At 43.0% G+C, this 19,655-nt stretch overlaps 1 protein-coding gene across 2 annotated transcripts in view; it reads right to left on the minus strand.

Moving 5' to 3' along the window:
• Positions 1-18,348, minus strand: part of MAP3K14 (mitogen-activated protein kinase kinase kinase 14) — a 38,893-nt gene extending 20,545 nt beyond the window's left edge. Inside the window, exons 1-2 of one of the 2 annotated variants that reach the window (XM_083147469.1) lie at positions 18,149-18,348; positions 244-498 (exon numbers count right to left, since the gene is read on the minus strand). In XM_083147469.1, coding sequence (XP_083003595.1) covers positions 244-478 — 235 coding nt within the window. In that variant the 5' untranslated portion in view covers positions 479-498; positions 18,149-18,348. Of the gene's footprint in view, positions 1-243; positions 499-6,281; positions 6,444-18,148 lie in introns of those variants that run through there. The other variant, XM_083147470.1, reaches the window with a different exon arrangement.
• Between the last annotated feature and the right edge of the window lie 1,307 nt (positions 18,349-19,655).

Consider the following 19,655-nt stretch of genomic DNA (forward strand, 5'->3'; position numbering starts at 1 on the left):
TGGGGGTGCATTTAACATTGTAAGCACCCATCAGGGTACTTGTACAATAAAAAATCGAATCGCATCGCATGCCGCTATATTGCATGCGATGTGATGCTATTGTATAAGATGCACTACAATCAAACTCAGGGGCGCCATGCTATCAAACAAGTACCCAAAATACAATGGTATTTAAGGCATAGATGAAATAACGATCAATGAGTTGAATGATATACAGTAAAGAGGATAAATTAAAAGTCTTACATTCAGCTTGTGCTATGATTGATATCTTCTTTGCAGGACTCCCTTCCGTCTCTATGGCTGTGCCTTTCAACAGTACTGTGTTCCAGGGTCCATCCTTATTTTGTAGAAGAACATTATGATTTCCTGCTTTACTTATTTTGTTTTTCACAACCCCAGTAGATTGATACAGTTCGACTGAGTAATCCAGGGTGCTGGTGGAGACTGGCTGTTGACCTTCTTGGTAATCGATTGCCATGTTTGAAATCTTTGTTTAGCCTGAAAACAGGAGATAATGTGATAAACACAATAATCCTACAGACTGTTGTTATTATTATACACGACAAGTTCTGCCTAGGCTTCATCAGTATACAGAAAACAAGAGAATAGAACAACCTGCAGCCAACAGATTCATTGGTATGTTTACAACAGTAAGCAGAATTATACCCCTTTCACATCGCACTTTTAAAACGGTATATTGCCCTTTTTTTTCCATTTTAAAACGTTTAAGGCTGCAATGTGAAAGTGCCAGAGTTAATTTACCGGTTAAAGTTAACCGGTATTTCAACACGGTTAAAAAGCAGAGTCCTACACGTTTTAAAGTGTTTTTTTGGCAGTTTGAACAGCTCTATTGCAATGGCTTGAAACGTGTCCCTTGGGGGTTAAACGGGTTGAATGTTTGAATGATATTATATGATTTTTAAAACGGTTTTCACCTGCAATGTGAAAGGTCTCAAGGCTCAGACCCGTTTTAAAGTCCCATTTAAGAATACCGTGTCATTACCCATTTCTGCAATGTGAAAGCAGTATTAGTAGAGATGAGTGTACAAATCATGTGGAAGTCAATGACCCATCCACTTGTGTTATTATGTTACAAGGAGAGAGCTGCATGAGAAAGTATTATGATAATGTTAGAAGGGTAATGAAGGCAAGCAGCATCAGCTGTGACTTATACCCCTTTCACACTGCACAAATAACCCAGGTCCAACCCAGGTTGTTGCCGGGTTGGCTCGGGTCTATGTGCGGTGTGAAAGCCCCATTTGGAAAAACCCGGGTCCAGCAATTGGGCATTCCCAGGTTGAGTGACATGGGTCCCTTTAACACTATAGGGAGGAGGCAGCATCAGCTCCAAGCACTGCCACCTCCTCCTCCACCCCTCGATGATGCTCCGCCCTGCCCCTGTGTGACAACAGCTTATTGCCGGGTCACTGAGGGGAGCTTCACCTTGCAAATGATGGGTCGCTCCTGGGTGTGACCTAGATTTCACAACCTAAAGCATAATACTTGTTGAACCTTACTGTACATGCAGCCTAGCTGTTTGTGGCAACAAACACAGGAATACCCTCTAAAGGTGCATTAATATTTCTGTGACCAGAGTTGTTCACATATATATATCGTATCAGCTGTGCAACACAGCCAAAGCCCTAATTATCTAAAAATATATCGACGGTTCGTTCTGTGTGTATGGGTGATCCGCCAACCACCTGTACAGCCACCGGTGACTGACAGCTCAATGGTTTTGGTGTCAGTCATGATGGATCACACTGCCCGATCCGACTTTGGATATATCTGCAGGTCAATGGATCTGCAGATATATCTACTAGTGTGTACCCAGCTTTAGAGGTGTGTACCACTAATTTAAAAAATTACATGTGAACTAACTAAGGTTGCTCATTAAGAGTAAGACACAGCTGTGGCCGAGTTTCCCAGAACATGCCTGCTTTGGGATGCTTAAAAATCCTTATCCTGGTCTTTACAATACAAAAGTTTGGGGTTCCGGTCTTCTGAGGCGCAGTATTTTTTGACAAGAGTGTAAGGCGTCGGAGTCTCAATCACTGTTGCCACCACCTTGAGTATTCACTCCCAATGTATTCCCGATATACGGAAGGGACCAAATAAAAGAGAAAACCAACTGTTACATATCATTCCATATGGTTCAGCAAAGCTCAAGATGGACACACTGGGAAGAAGAGATAGATGGGCGTACCCCACTCACGGTATCTATGGCGGAGTACAGGCACGTAGCGTGATTTTTTTAGTATTAATCTTCTGGTTCTTGTCTATTCGATCAACCCTTTGTTCTCCCAATATGTATACATAAAAAATAAAAGAATATATTTGTGTGGATTCGTGTTAATAGTGATATGTCCTTTTAAATGGACAAGACTGGGTTTTTTCCTTTTTATGAGCGTACCTCACTCACCAAGTGAAAGGTGGGGGTACACCTATAAAGTTTTCTTTTGAATGTGACAAAAATTAATACGTATGGGTGGGCGTACCCCACTCACGGTAATCTAGATGTTATGTAAGCCCATAGCGGGTACATTGGGAGTGAATACTCAAGGTGGTGGCAACAGTGATTGAGACTCCGACGCCTTACACTCTTGTCAAAAAATACCACGCCTCAGAAGTCCGGAACCCCAAACTTTTGTATTGTATGGTCTTGTGAATTGTTATTGGGTGATAACTGTGGGATAGTACAGACTAGAGGCTGCGATAGCGCCAGCAGGTGGACAGTTCCTATATTCTTTCCTTATCCTGGTCTGTTTACCATCTATATATATGTCTAGTGTCCGTGAGTCTCCGAAACACTGCCATCTGCTGGCAGAGATGAAACATCTCTTTCTCACACATGCACAAACACAGAAGGTAGCAGACTAGCTTTCAAAGCTTTTGCTTCCAGTGGACTTACTAGTTTTATTATACATTCTGACAACCTTCCTAAGCTTACACAGCACTGATAAAGAAGACACTGCATATATGGCTTAAAGGCTAAAAACAAGCACCAGTAGGAGAACTTCATTTCTGCTGATCAAGGCAAATGTACTTAAATAATTTATGCAACTTCCCTTATTGCATAGTATCATAAAGAAGAGAAACAATGGTAGGCACATAGAGGAACCGAAGGATAAAACCAGTTTCCTAGTGTGGCATAGCTAGCTGAGCAGGTTATTAAAGAAGTGGAGTGGTTTCTAGTTCTCTGTCTATTATTCTTAAGCCCCATAAACACCTCTAGAGCAGTGATTTTCAACCTTTTTTGCCTTGCAACACACTAAATAAGATTTTATAATTGCCAAGGCACACCATGAGATCCCCACAGGACAAAAAAGCATTGGCCACAGAGAAAACAAAACAAAACACATTGGTCTCCACAGGTAACAAAAATAAAATACATTGGCCCTTTACATGAAAAGAAGAGACCAGTAAATAACAGTTGAACAGTGGCTGCAGTAAACTGGTTTGGCCATGTCTAGATCTGGGGGCACACTTGAGAACATTTCAAGGCACACTAGTGTGCCATGGCACAGTGGATGAAAAACACTGCTCTAGAGGATAAAGTAAAAGATATCGCTCAGAAAGTGCTTTATCGTTTAGTGTGTACACTCAATATCATTCACGATGCGCGCTACCAAGCATCATTAATCACCACTGATGTCTGCTGAACATGAAGGTCGATTTAGCTATATATATCCAAATGACCTGCATGTTAAGCGGGTCCTGGTGATGTCATTGAACAATTTTGTTCAGTGTGTACACTCAATATTGGCCACCCGATATTATTAACTATATCAGCCATGGCCTGGGTCGCCTAGTGTGTATGGGGGCTTTAAACAGATTATTTAGAGGCACAGGATTCAGGCACAGAACATTCTGAAATATGGTTCTAATTTTTCTTTTTATAACAAATTTGGTTGGCTTCTGATCCATTTTGTCAAGGAAAAAATGTTTCCTCCACTTGGCTACTTAGGAGCATATATATTAAAATGTGCAGCCTGCCACAAATAATAAAAAGCCTTATCACAGACACAAGTACTCTTTCTCGCCAAGATGTACCAATCTGAAGTGCTGGTATATACAGGCTCCAATCTATTCTATGTTTTGATCCACTAGCAGCTACTGTCCATACGTAGCTTTCCAGCTACACATGCGCAATGCTAAAAAGGCCACATTGAAGTATCTTTTCCAGCCGGGAAGTCCTATTGTAGGTATTGCATTAAAAACATCAGTCTTGTAAAAGACCATCCCCATACCATACATACAGACTTTCTGACTGCCCCATGCAGGAGGGGGTGTGGATGCGTGAATGTGTCACTGGGGTCCTGCCCCTTGTATTCATTGCCAGATTACCTCCACCGGACTGTCCAATGTCAAGGATGGCTGTGGCCAGCTCTGAGAGACTTGCCTGCCCTTCCGGGGGGGCCATGACCAGCGCCCAATTTTCAGAGGCCACCCGGCCGATCTGCTAGAGTAGGCAAGTATGTGCCCATACTAAACTTTAGGGACAGCTACTGTCTGAAGGAAAGTAGCAGATCTCTCCAATAATTCCTTCTTTCCTAATTGAAACAATTAAGGGAAACTTAATTCTGCCGGTCAACTTACAGAAAGAGTATATTTTAATGGCAGAATTGATTAATAAATAGGCATGTTAGTGCATGCCCTTACTAAAATACTGAGCTAACCACCTTCATGGAATTAGAAAAGGCAATAAATAAATATACATATTATAAATAAATATACAGGCACACATCTTTCGATGGTCACTGCTCAGAGCAACCTTACATATGCACGCACATTCAGGGGTGATGTCAGCTGCCAGCCCCCCCCCCCCCCCGTCTGTCATGCCCACATTAGCATGAGAACACCCGGCGTGCTCATGTGAACTCCCATGAATTGCTAGGCGTTCCCATATGCTAATGGGGCTGCCCGGCGGCGCCCCCCTCCCTCTCTGCCCCCGCCCTCTCTGCCCCACGCCCGCTATGTTGGGTACGTGCACCAGGAGAACAAAATGCATGCACCCAGCGAGTGCATATGCACTAACAAAACATCGGTCCCCGTGTGAACGCAGGCAAAACTGCGAACGGACCAGAATAAGGCCCACAGTGCATTCCTATTTCACAATACACATCTGACTGAGATCACATGATAGCAGTCAGTATACACGCAGCGTGCATTTATTCACTAACTGACAAAGTTAGGGGAGAGGCTCCTGGGAGATGGGAAAGTGGCCAACTCCCTGCATCGCACCACTTCTCAGGTGCTGTGTGCAAAAGATGCAATTGCTATGACTTGCTTCATTGTTGTCACCCCCCCCCCCCCCCCCCCCAATAAACACACAATCACAAACACATAGAAATGTAACAATGCTAGGAGTAGTGACAAAATATTTAGGGTATCACAATAAAGCAATTTGCTGTGCTCTGCAGTCCCCATCCCACACACATGGACCTCCACCATCACAGACTACTGGAGCTCAGCCCTCCAAAGTTGGCGAGTAGTAGCTGCTCAGTAAACAATGCTCTGTACACCCTCTTGCAGATTTATGGGTTAACTGGAAATGTGCATGGTGCAAAAAGTAAAGGCATCAATTCCAACTGCCTCACACTATCAGCAGGTTATCACCGTGATGCCTGGCTGCACACATGTCTGGCCAAAACTGCAAGTTTCACACACATTTAATTAGAAAACTAGAAAATGATATCTGAGAAAAGGTATAATGGGGTGAAGTGATAAAGTGGAAGGTGATAACACATCAGCCAATCAACTCCTATCACTTTCAAACACAGCTGATTTTTGTTTTTTTATCACCTTACACTTTATCACTTCACCAGGCTTAATACATCTGCCCCTGTGTTATTAAAGATCAGTAGCAGTGGTGGTAAGGGGTGGGTGCAGGAGGAGTGTAATTATGTTTTCCAAAGGGTCTTATCTGATGCCTCCTACCGTAGTATATACGTAAAAAGAGAACCACAAAATGTTGTAACCTGCAACTATATCAGGGATCCTATATAATTAGAGGCTATCGCTGCTCCTCACCGCTATATGAGAAACCTTGGCACACTATCTGCTCTGGAACTACATTTCCCATTATGCTAGTGCTTATTCAACAACAGCTCATGGACAGGTTATCATAACTACTAATGCTATTCACAGAAACACTGAATGCATAGTAGCAGCATATTGTACTGTAAGAAAATATACATGATCACTTCTATAGATGTGTCAGATACTATAAAACACACACAAACTCATTGAAAGACATTCATGTAAATACATGCACTTACTTAAACAGCTGTCTGCAACCTCCATGTGCCTGAAACCTAATAGTTATAATACTGTGCCCTACTTTCGGTTTCTTTAGAAAAGTCACCCATGCCTGCCAGTAATAGCACCGCCCTCTTCCATGCTTGCCTACCACCTCCTCTCCTGCCCTCCCAGTCCTGCTTTTCCATAGCTTTCAGAGTGAGAGCCTCCATCTTCTTTTCTGCTATCCTCCATCTTTCTACCACCTCTTATCTCTTGTCTTTCTCAGAAGAAAATAGTTTCTGTATCATTCTTTATTTAGCATCATTTATTTACATAATATGTTGCAATTACACCATAAGAGTACACAATCATGTAAATAAACCAAAGCGAGGGAGCCTGACAGCAAGAGCTTATAATACAAACATAACCAAATAGCAGAACATCTGGATGTGTTAAATGAAAACTTTAAAATTCTTTTTTTTTTTTTTAAACCTCTTCTTCTACTGCCGCCCTCCTTCCCCCTCTGTCTAGAACTGCAGTTCTTGAGAAATGTTTTATGCAATTCTGAAAATTGTATCTTTGTAATAAACAGGAAGCTGCAGCTAGCACACTGGCATTGCCTGCTGTAGACTTATGTGTAAAGGTCAAGATGAAATAACATACTAGTAAGTATGGGTAAAAACCAGACCCAGACATCAAAATGTAGTGTCCAGTCCGGGGGGGGGGCTTCACGTGACAGCTGTCACCAGGGAGAGGAGGAGGGGGAGAATAAAGCCTGCATGTATGGTCAAATATCTAATTACTGCAGTTGTCCTGTTTGCAGTGCAGAATTGTAAATGTATTACCATCTATGTAATGGAGCATTGGGGGACCTCCAGACAGGCTATTTACCCATCGGTCAGTGGTTCATTGCCCTGGGGCAGCACAGGGTGGCGCTGTCTGTTTGTGTGACGGAGAGGGTATGCTGGGTACACGCATTCCCGATCCTTGGCTGATTAGATGAAATGGTCCTGATCAGCAGAGCAGTGTACCCAGCATGACCCCTTGTGACAGGCAGCAGCAGACCCTGGAGCACTGGTGTATTTATAATAGTGCACAGGGGCCCATACCACACACCCTGCACCCATTTTTTTTTTTCAATACTTTCCCATGTTGGCACCAGCAGCACTGTAGAAAACACATAATCTGATTAGTTGCTATGGGCAACATCACCTGTTTTAATTTCTTAGAAACTTTAGTAAATTTACCCCTGGAACAGTACTAGGGTCCTCTAGTGCCCCTAGTACACCGGGTCTATAGTGCTGCTGGCTAGAGAGGAAGGGGCACAGATAGAGTCTGCACACTGCCTCCTCCAGAAGGGCCCCTGCCCGGGAGTGAAGGCTATTCTATAGGAACGGAAGGTTAGCCATTTATTGGTGAATGCTCCTGCATTGGTAGTGCATACACGCCCATACAATCGTCAGCTATTTACCCAATATCCACAGAACAGGCTGATGATTGTGTAGGTGTGCAACAAGTTATACAGTCCTAATCACAGAGATCTTTTGCCTACTCCTCCTTTTTTCAAACTTACACGGCTACATGCTGGGATTTGTAGTTCCACAACAACTAAAAGATGCAGGTTACTTATCTCAGCATTAGAAGGAATAGTGTTTTTGATACTGATCCATGATGTCCATAAAACCGCAGTGCATATTATTCACTAATGAATACCAGATTCTATTGCTCCAGAATTATTTTCATATACACTTATTTTTCATGAATCCATCTTACTGTAAAGGAACAAAGATTCTACTGGTAACTCTATACATTCATTTGAATTACTTATAAAACACAGTATATTAGTCTATATATCGCTTATGGACTCAGGTTTTTGTGAGCAGTGTCCCTTTCCCTCCTTCCATTCACAGTCTTTCAGTGTGATGCAGACACAGTTTTCTGCCAGGCCTGATGGTGGTGGGATTAGTCATTGGGACATCAGGATATCCTTGTGAGTGAGTCACTCATGCCTGGGCCTCTGACTGACCTATCATTTATAAATGTTTTTCGGGATTGTTCATAAAAAATGCTGCTAGTTTATGGTTTAGCTAAGGGAAGAATTCAGTTAGTAGAAGGACATCCTTTTAGTTCCCAGGTTAAAAGGCCTGAGCTATTCAATTTCTTGCTGCTGTAAGCCCTGGGTGAAGTGCACCAATCTATGCAATTGCATACCTCCCAACATTGTCCAGCCTTGAAAAGGGACCCCTCGAGCGATGAAGGCGCACGCCAAATTTTTTGTGGTATGCCCCGCTGTGTGGGCATGGCTCTCTGAGCTGTTAGCTATGTCCCTCAGGCTGCAGAATAGACGCTGTACTGAGGAGCTGGGGAGATAGTGACAGGGGGGGACAGGGGGTTCTCCCAAATGACCCCCGACCCCCGCCACCCATGCAACGTCCCCCCAAAAAAACAGGACATTCCCGTGAAAAGCAGGTCAGTTGGGAGGTATGCAATTGCTATGCGTAGTAAACCTAAAGTGTGCACAACTGTTTAAATGTTTAAGTGCATCCTTATGGGGCCTACACACTCAGCAAGATCACTCAGCACATGGCGCTGCACAGTGATATGCGAGTGATGTGTGCTGAGTGATCTGTCAGGGCCAGTGTTCTCCAGAGAACACTGGCCCTGACTGATTATCTGAGTAGATTTGTCCTGCATGCAGGATATTAAACCCCCCGGCAATAGCAATGCGTGGGACCGCACATCGCTTTTGCTAAAGTGTCTACACACGGACCTGGAAAACATGAACTGTGTGGGGTCCTGAGGGCCAAGTTTGAGAACCACTGTTCTAGAAGATAATGGATAAAATCTGATTGGTTGCCCTTAACAACATCCTACCTTCAACAGAACTCCCATTTTAGTAAATTTACCCCAAAGAGTCACAAGCAGCTTGAAACTTTTTGGTAAGACCACTATGCTGTACCTTAGAACATGTACATTAAGCCTCCCCCACCTATTACCCTTAATTTTACACTCACCACCATCCATGGTATGATTTATGAACTACATTGCCATATTTATCACTATTGACACACACCTACATTTGATGACTCATTTATTTATTTATTTACAGTTTCTTATATAGCGCAGCAGATTCCGTTGTGCTTTATACCAGCTCTTAATTTTTTATTCTATTGGAATATATCCATATATGTTCTTACTAGTTACCTACAGGTCTAATAAAATATTTTTTATGTGGAAACGCATGGCACAGGAAATGTTTTGCAGTCGTAAGCCAGGGAACACACTAGCACTAGCCAATGTGTGTACCCTGCACCATTGGAGGCAGCGGGACCCGACGCAGCACCGGCATCCGCATACACACTTGCAGATGCCGGTGGGGTTGGAGTAACGGCGAGAGAGAGTTAACGATATAAAATGTACACACTAGACAAGATAGTAAAAGGGCCCTACTGAGCAATATTTTTACTTTCTCGTCTAGTGTGTACAGGGCTTTAGGAGTTCTCAGTTTTGTGATAGTTAGACTTAGGGGTGCCCCTCCCCCCTGATTCTGGGACCACTAGGCAGCTGCCTAATGGTAGAGTGGCACTGCATATATCAGAACATGTATGTCTATATGTGCTAAGCGGTTTCTCAGGATGGTATAGTAAGGCTTGTCTGTGGAAAGAAGCATTGAAGTCTCCTATATTCATTGTTCCTCTCCATTATATGCTTCTGTCCACTAGCAGCAGGGTCTCAGCACTTCTGCAAAGTTTATTCTTAATATTCTTAATATGTGTGAACTGCTTTCACTAGCATGCAGGGAGCAATTCGGGTCCAACCCCGTGATGCAATTGAAAACTTTTGCTAAACAGCAAAGTGCTCACATAACTATGGCCGCCATGTTTCGGGTCCCAGCGGTTGTGTGTGACTTGCATGATGTAACACCCTCAGAAACGCCGCATTGGCGCCCCTCCCCCCCAACACCAACAGCACTTTCCTGAATGCGACTGCAATTTAAGGACTCATGCGTGCACTGATTTAGCGATTTTCTCACTGTGAGTCTGATTTAGCCCTGAGAAGTTGCAGCGGGCTGTGAGAAGAAAGCCGCCGCCCAGTCTCAAGAGAAGACGCCCCTTGCTGAATTGTGAGAGAATTGTGAATTGATTGTAGTCCACTGCGACTTCTCAATTTCTTTTACACCACACCCAGATAACGTCAGGTCTCCGCCCAGAAGTGTCAATCTCACTGAAACTACTGTGAACACCTACTGTATCAGTCAGAAATCTTGTCACTATTAGTGGCCGTGCATGCGGCTCATGTGCAGTCGTTCCATAATTGCCCGAATTGAGAAGTGCTGCTGATATTACAGGTACCGAGTTGATAGAATGCTTTTATCACTTATGGCAATTTATATGATATGTATTGCAAGCAAACTACAGCCACGTTTTTTGCTTGCATACTTCAGTCTTAAAAGGTTTCACTATGTCTACACACTATGTAAACAAGGAAACAGGTGCAAGTGTGTATGATATGACAACAGTTGCTGGTATTTTTTTTTTACACAGGCCCAATGACTTAAAATGTATACATTATCTACACCTATTTTTTTTAATCAACTAACATAATACTGTTCTAGATCTATTTCTGTGACTTCACAATTTTCAAACCACAATATTGCAGCGACATTCATCATAAATATCACTAGTAGGGAAAATCAAAAAGCAACAAACGATGTCAGCAAGTGTTATGAAATAGCCAATCACAATTACAGGAGACCATTATCAACAGCAGCGGCACCTCTCCCATGATTCTTCCCTCTTCCCAGGCAGTAGTGATGGGTGATCCCCAGGAACATTCACACCCTGCTGCTGTCTGCTCTAGTTAACATGACTGTGAAGTCTGTCATATGTGTAACTGGGGAGCAGGAGTTTTATATAATAATTTTAAAAAAATCCTGGGTCAAAACTCTGGCCCTTATTCTGCTTCGTGCGGTACGGCCCGCGTGCGGCCGTACCGCCGATGTTTTTACTCTGCACATGCGCAGAGGTCAATCTGCGCATGTGCAGCCCCCTTCGCCGCAGACGTATTTCGTCCGCCGCAAAGGGGGCGTATAGGGGCGTGAGAGGCTTCATGCCCTCATTTCCCTATGTGTACGCCCCGCGTTTCATGGGCGTTCCCATGCAAACGCGGGGCGTATGCATGGTAATGAGGGCATGACGCAACTCATGGGGGCGGAAAGCTGACGTCGCCGGATGTCAGCTTTCAGCCCCCATACAAGCTACCACACGGACGATTGTCCGTGTGGTCTCAGCTTGCGGGAGCTGCCGGGGCGTGCGGACCTGCCTTCGATGGTCGACGACCATCGAATGCAGGGGGCAGCTCCCACCATGGTGGAGGCGTACGCCTCCACCATTTTTATGCGGATCGCCAGCCGTCCGTGTACGGACGGCCGTGGCGATCCGTAGGGTGGGCGGGGATTGGTTTGTGCGGCCGGAGCCCCGTGTGCGGCTCTGGCCGCACCAACCAGAATAAGGGCCTCTATTATATTTTACTATATCCACAATACAAATACTAAAGAGACACTAATGTTCCATTAATATGTTTTATATAAGAAAAAAACTTCTTTAAATATTTCATGGCCATAATATTTATCTTGTATTAACACTTATCTCATTCAATGGAAACATTGGGTTTTAATGAAAATATAAACATTAATACAACATAAATTGTATGGCAATAAAATTTTAATAAATGTTCTTATACTGTATAACTTAGTAATACAACATTGCCATCATTGTAATATTTGCATTGTGTGTGCTTTGTTTAAGGCCCTACACCGACTAGGTCCCACCAAGAGGAACGACCCACCAAATTATTTTAGAACATTGGACATTTGAGGGTAAATGTACTAAGATGGGCATTCTATTGAAGATGAGATGTTGCCCATCGCAACCAATCAGATTCTATGTCTTATTTATTTAGCACCTTCTAGAAAATAATAGAATCTGATTGGTTGCAATGGGCAACATCCCAATAGAAATCCCATCTTAGTAAGTGTACCCCTTAATGTATTTGGTATAACACTGCAAAATGAAGGACACACACACTATGCTACAAGGTAATGGTCCATGACCAGCTATGATGTGAAAATTCCCAGGGTGGAAAATCACTCAGATTTTCCATCTGGCCCAGTGATTTTCACAGGCAGTGATCCACTTTCCACAGTAGGAGACTGTAGAAAGTGGTTCAGTCTGCTGGAAAAAGATAACAACGAACGGTGTTGGCCAGCAATGATGCGGGAGCGCGCATCAGCGCTCATTGCCGGGACATACACTCTGGAGTTGCAAGTAGCTCAAAACACCAAAAGTGAGCTACTTTCAGCTCAAAATCGCTCAGTGTGCATGGGCCTTTAGAATGCTTGAAGTTTTAATAGTTAGTTTTTTTCTCAAATTACAAAATGCAAAGTGAATAAATAGAAGAGAAATCTAAATCAAATTAATATTTTGTGTGACCTATTCTTCTAGGTACAGTACACTTGCACAAATCAGGGAGTTTATAAGATTACAGTTAGGTGTATGGAATAATTTACCAATCATACCAAACAGGTGATAATGATCATCGTTTTCATGTGTAGGTTGAAATTAAGAAACAGCTGTGTAGGAGGCTTAAAACTGGATGAGGAACAGCCAAACTCTGCTACAAAGGTGAGGTTGTGTAAAACCATTTCATGTCTTAGGTCATACACCATGGCAAGACAGCACATGGTAGTTATACGCCGTATATGACACCACCAAGGACTCCCATTCAGGCAAAGATTTCAAAGTAGATTGGGGTTTCAAGATATGATGTTCATGCTCTTTTGAAGCACAAAGAACTGGGCAACATTGAGGACCATAGTTGTAGCAGTCAGCCAAGGAAACATGTATCAGATGAAAGAAACATCATGCTTAATTTCCGTTTAAATTGGAAGATGTCCAGCAGTGCCAACAGCTCAGAACTAGCAGAAACCAGTGGGACCCAGATACACCAATCTACTTTTCAGAGAAGTCTGACCAGTGGTGGTTTTCATGGAAGAATTACAGCCAAAAAGCCATACCTTCAAATGAAAACATGGCCAACTTTATGCACAAAAACATGGAAACTGAGGTGCAGAAAAATAGTAGCAGGTGCTCTTGATTGAGGAGTCAAAAATTTTAAATATATGACAGAATGCAGTTTGTTCAGTGAAGAGCTGTATAGCGGTACAATAATGAGTGTCAGCAGGCAACAGTGAAGCATGGTGAAGGTTCCATGCAAGTTTCGGGCTGCATTTCAGTGAATGGAGTTGGGGATTTGGTCAGGATTAATGGTGCCCTCAATGTGAAGAAATACAGGCATGTACTTATCCATCATGCAATGCCATCAGGGAGGAGTCTAATTGGCATCCATTCTTGTTCTGCAGCAGGACAAGGTCCCCAAACATACAGCCATAGTCATTAACAACTATGTTCAGCATAAAGAAAACAAGGAGTACTGGCAGTGGTGATATATCCTACAGACCTGATTTCCACAGCATCAAGGCTGTATGGGATTACATGAAAAGATGGGGATTTGAGAAACTCTACTGCCACAGAAGATCTGCGGATAGTTCTTCAAGATATTTGGCACAACCTTCCTTCAAAAACTGTATGCAATTGTAACTAGAATGATTGATGCTGTGTGATGTGCAAAGCGCGGTTACACCAAAAATGTATTTGATTTAGATTTTTCTTCCAATTGATAAATATAAACTATTAACATTTATAGGGTAATATATTCACTGGGGAGTCACACCAATCTAATCTTATTGATATTTTTGGACTGTCTGACTAAAGAAATAGACATCAGCGTTCATCTGCCCTAAACTGACTCAGGTGAAGCAAGCAGCGGCATTACTCCTACAAGCATTATCAGGAACCCCTGTGACAGTACACAGCCAATGGGCAGACACAGAGTAACCAGACTCCTGACCGCACACTACCCCTCCGCTACTCCTTAATATAAGGACACGCATACCGTACACTCCACTCATAAGTACAGTGGATATTTTAAATTGAGAGAATGGGGTACTCATAAATAAAAAAAGACTAATCAAGGTGTACAGGAGAGAAAAAAGTTTGGGAACCGTGATCTAGATATACTAGAGGAATGGGCAAGAACATGGCAACTACAGTTTAATGCAAAAAAAAAAAAAGGGGGGGGAAAGGCAGCAGAAATAAAGAAGTAAGTATGCCCCTCCCTTTCAGAATGTAAGCTCTCATGAGCAGAGTCCTCTTTACCCATGTGCCCTTCCTTCTTATGCTAAACACCTCCATGCTTCTTTCAATGGCATTGAATCCCTCAGTTTTAGGCCACCATAATACTTATTTCAGTATCATCTGCTGATGCCGATAAGTTTACATACAATGTACTTGCCATCGTTTTCTTATTTTGTTAACTTGTTTATGAACTTTGTAACTTTAGCGCTGCGGATCCCTTGTGGTGCTATATTTCTAATAATATTAATAATAAAGTATAGGTCACTGGTACAACCTCATATAGAGTACTGTGTTCAGTTCTGGAGGCCATATCTCCAGAAGGATATAAATACATTTGAGAGCGTACAAAGAAGGGCATCTACAATGGTACATGGCCTACATCACAAAACTTACCATAAAAGATTAAAAGATCTTATTATGTATAGTTTCGAGCAAAGAAAGGAAGGGGGGGCAAGATAGAAACTCTTAAATAAATAAATAGGAATTTAATGAGTTACAGGAAGAAGATATTCTTCAAAAGAAGGGAAATGGAACAGCCTCCCTGCAGAAGTGGTAAGACAGTAGATAAAATTAAATATGCTTGGTATAGGCATAGTAATATTTGACAAAGAGAGTACATTTGAAGTTGGCAAAATGATAAAAGAATATAAAAGAAAAAGGGGCTGACTAGGTGATTCAAAAGGATTTTATCTGCCATCAAATTCTAGGTTTTGATGGATGGATTTAAATACCTAGAATTTTCTTGACAACATTTCCTGGACAAATAAATGTGGGTGTTACACCTCACAGGCACAGAATTGATAGAAGTCAGACTACTAATATTTTGCGGTACTTGTTTCCTAGCATGGCGCCACCGATTTTAATTGTATGCAATTGGGTTGCAAAAATCGGGTCAATCGCATCGCATTCAACCAAATTGCATGCGATGCGATTAACCTGACCAACCCGATTTTTTACATTGGAACCAATGTTAAATGGTCCCTGAGACCGCAAGGGGTGGCGGTATGCGTCCTCTGACCTTTTCATACCCCCACTATCCACGTCGGCGTGGAGTTGATTCTATATAGTGTGGCGAGCGCAGCAAACCACCAAGCCCAAAGCGTGGCGAGCAGAAGCGTAATACCTGTGAAGTAATACGCGTCCGCTCGCCACGCTTCGGGCACGATGGCTCGCTGCGCTCGCCACACTATATAAAATCAACTCCACGCCAACGTGGATAGTGGGGGTATGAAAAGGTCGGAGGACGCGTACCGCTGACGCTCGCCACGCTTCGGGTTGGCGTTCATCGTGGAGTGGCGTTAGCAATGGGGGGGATTTGACATACAAATTACCCATCAGGGTAGGTATACAATCAAAAATTGGGTATGGGGGGGGGCATTTAACATTGGTTCCTATGTAAAATCGGGTCCATCGCATTGGCCGCATTGTATGCCATTACAATGACATACAATGGACCCGATTTTACATAGGAATTTAAAATTACATACAATGCTTACAATGTAAAATCGGGTCGGTCGCATCGCATGCCATTATAATGGCATGCGATGGACCCGATTTTACATTTGTCGGGAAACCTCAAAAAAAGTCAGAAATCGGGTCAGTCGGGTCCCATCGCATACCTTAAGTTAAGGTATGCGATAGGACCCGATGGGCACCGTGCTAGGAAACAAGTACCTATTCTGCTTGTAACAGCATGGGCATTCACATATAAAAATAAATGACATATTTTACACAACCACAGACTATTTTATGTTTACACCATATTGTCTCTCTTCAAACAGTGTAGTTGTAGTACCTATAATTAGGCTATAAGTATAATTACCTCTGCACTATACCAGCTGCAAACATAAAGATACTTTGCAATATCTAAGAATGCAATCTGCGGTATTCAATGCTCTGACGGCGAGCTATGATGGTGAGCAGTGCTGATAGCTCGCCATCAGAGTATTCAACTGCCATTTCAAACTCGCCATTTCCACCTCGCTGGTTCCCTTCGACAAGGTGGAAATGGCGAGTGTGGCCATTAAGACGTTGAGGCCACAAAATACAGTGGACTCTTTCCAAACATTAAATATGGGGAGGGGGTATGATGACGAGGATTGCTATCCTAATAAGCCATCCTCACCATAGAAAAAACCCCTCACCGCGGCATTGAATACCGCACTTTGTATTTGTAAACTTTCATGAAATTATTTTAAAAAATATATATAAAAAAGGAGTCATACATGCCTATAGGCAAAGCAAGCAATAAGCATTGTCTACTGTGAACACCTTGTCAAGTGCAGTGCCATATATCTCATAATTGTTCACCTGATTCAGATGGATACATTTACTAAAGGTTCTAAAAATGAAAAGAGGTGATGTTACCCTTAGCAACCAATCAGATATGTGGGGTTTATTTACTAAGCTAGGAGTTCTATTGAAGATGGGATGCTGCTATGCGCAACTAATTTGATTCTATCGATTATGTTCTAGAAGGCGCCTAAACAAATAAGTCGATTCTTATTGGTTGCCCATAGCAACATCCCATCTTCAATAGATATAGGGGTGTATGCAATGCTCTGACAGCAAGCAGTGCCGATAGGTCGCCGTCAAAGTATTCAACTGCCTCCCCTTCACTCGCCGTTTCCAAAAGGGCGAGTGTGCCCATTAAAACAGCGGGGCTCACCACAAAATGCAGCAGGCTCACTGCAATTGTGGCGAACCTCACAGTTTAAGGGGATCCGATTCCAGCAAAACATTGAACACGGCGATGGGGGTTGTAAGGCGAGGATGGCTTTTCCTCACCAAAAACAAGACATCCTTGTCGTAAAAACCCAGCTCGCCGCCGCATTGATTACACCCCGTAGTCATTACAGCAAATTCTTAAAATCATCTATTGTGTACCCACTACATTGTTAGAGATGCACACTCAGAGAGGTCGCTAGCAACATCCCCTGACGTCTGTACATTCAACACATGTGGAAGATGTTCATGTATTGCCAATGGCGGCATCACCGCTCGTCCCGTCACTTAAGAGGCCACTGGGTACACATATCGTGTAGTGTGTACCCAGCACAAGGAGAGCCGCTCTGTCTGATACAACCTAGACTCACTGTGAAGTTCAGTGGTGGACCCATGTGAGTCCAATGTTTCCATTTTTGTATGTAAGCAGCAGGTGCCAGATGCCGGCAGTGGGTGTCTCTATGCACAAGACGGCGACTGAGTCATTAGCATATTTTCACAATCGAACAGTGAGTGAAATCACACCAGCATATGCATTTGTGTACATTTCTGAAGCAGTCCTTTATATATGTTCACAACAATCCTGATACATCTGCTATGAATGAGCCTCAGATTAGGAATATAAATGAGTGCATGCTTAGGCTTTCTATGTGTTTGCACTTACTGTACATGTGTCACAGTAACCTTAGTCACACACTTATGCTGCACATTTAGAATGTAAGCATGCAAGCGGGGCCCTCTTACTCCTCTGTTTGTTAATGATCTTGGTTTATTACTGTATTGCATACCATTATAGAACATGCTAGTGCTGTATAAACAATCACTTATAAAGTTACTTATAAAATTCTCCTCCCATATTCTTATGCCCAAGTTTCCAGACCTACAGTTGTAGCCCTCCCTAATGCAGTGAACCCCCCAGTGCTTACCAATGTCTGTGTTTTCTTTCTTTGCCTCTTCTTTCCTTGACTTTCACACTCGTTTCTTCCTCAGTTAGTTCACAACCTGTACTCTCCTGCCCTTCTCTCCCCCTCCCTTCCTCCAGCTTGCACTCTCCTCCCTCCCTGGTCTGCTTAATCTTTGGTCCCAAAGTTTAATGCTTTATTTTTTTTTTTCTACTTCCTCAACCAAATCTACAGCTACACAGAACTTCTCCTTCTCCCTCCTCCTCACATGTAATGATCTCATTCTCTCCGCCCCTACACTGGACTCCTGTGTAGGCCTGATTGGTTCTCAGGCTCATGGAATTTCCCGGCAAAGGCTAAGCTTACCAGAAGACAGCAGTTTGCAGTGTGTGATCTGTGACACCTCTATGGATTATTAAGTTTTGTGAACAATGTAACAATAAATATTAGATGTACACACTTTCAGACAATAACGGTTTTAAACTAGTCAACCGTTTAATTACTATTGCACTGCCCTCTTCTGCATCCAGTGGTGAATGCTCACTGTACAGTGACGCTGACAGTGGCACACATCTCTGCAGTGCTCACTCATTTATGACTCTGTCCTCTGTGAAAGTACATGAACTATTTGTGCTCTTCCACAGAAAATCATTTTGTAATGTTTAAGAAACCTTTAAGAAGAGACCGCTCACTGGAAAGTGAACAGTTAATTTTCTTTGGCAGCTTGTCAGATTCCGTAGGCGTACAGTTAGAGACATGCCCATAAATAGGACTTCCACCTAACAGCTGTCTGTTAGAGACAGAGAAGAGACAGACGTGTACACAAGGAGGTGGGTAGACAGAACCAAGGGATGGATCCCTGGGAGTGACAGCAGGAGGAGGAGGATTTAGTACAGAGGGAATTGGAAACACTGAAAGAAAGACAAGAAAGAAATGGAGGACACAAAATGGCTTTAAAAGTTAAAACAGAAGAGGGTAGGGCGGTGGTAAAACGAAAAAAATAAGAAGTGGAACAAAGGGGGTTATTCAGATCTGATCTCTCGTTTGCTACATTGCAGAGCCCCAGGATCAGCTAATAACTATCCAGCCAGAGTGAAATCCCATCCTATGCAAGCATACGATTTGCTTAGTACGGCTTGCGAAATTTAGCTGAATCGGCGATTAGCTGCAAATCTAATCTATCTCACCATCTAATTATATTTTCACTGTGTGCGGTCTGTGCGTAGCCCAGGACTTACTCGCCAGCTGCGATAGAAGCCATTGGATCGGGGCCGAAGCTGATGTCACATAGCCTCCATCCACACGCATGGGCACACTTGTGTTTTTCCTGACACTTCCAGAAAACGGCCAATTCTCACCCCCAAACATGGCCTTCTGTTAGTCAACTTGCATATGGCCAGCGATCAAAAAATATCAGGATTTTAATCACAGGATGGCCCCGTGCCTCCGCTCTACGATCAGTACGCATGCACAGTCTATCGATAATTACCCAGCCTGCGAATTTGCAGAAGTTCGATCAGGTCTGAATACC

The sequence above is a fragment of the Crinia signifera genome, chromosome 6, assembly GCF_055691185.1.
Source record: "Crinia signifera chromosome 6, ASM5569118v1, whole genome shotgun sequence".
Classification (NCBI taxonomy): Eukaryota; Metazoa; Chordata; class Amphibia; order Anura; family Myobatrachidae; genus Crinia; species Crinia signifera.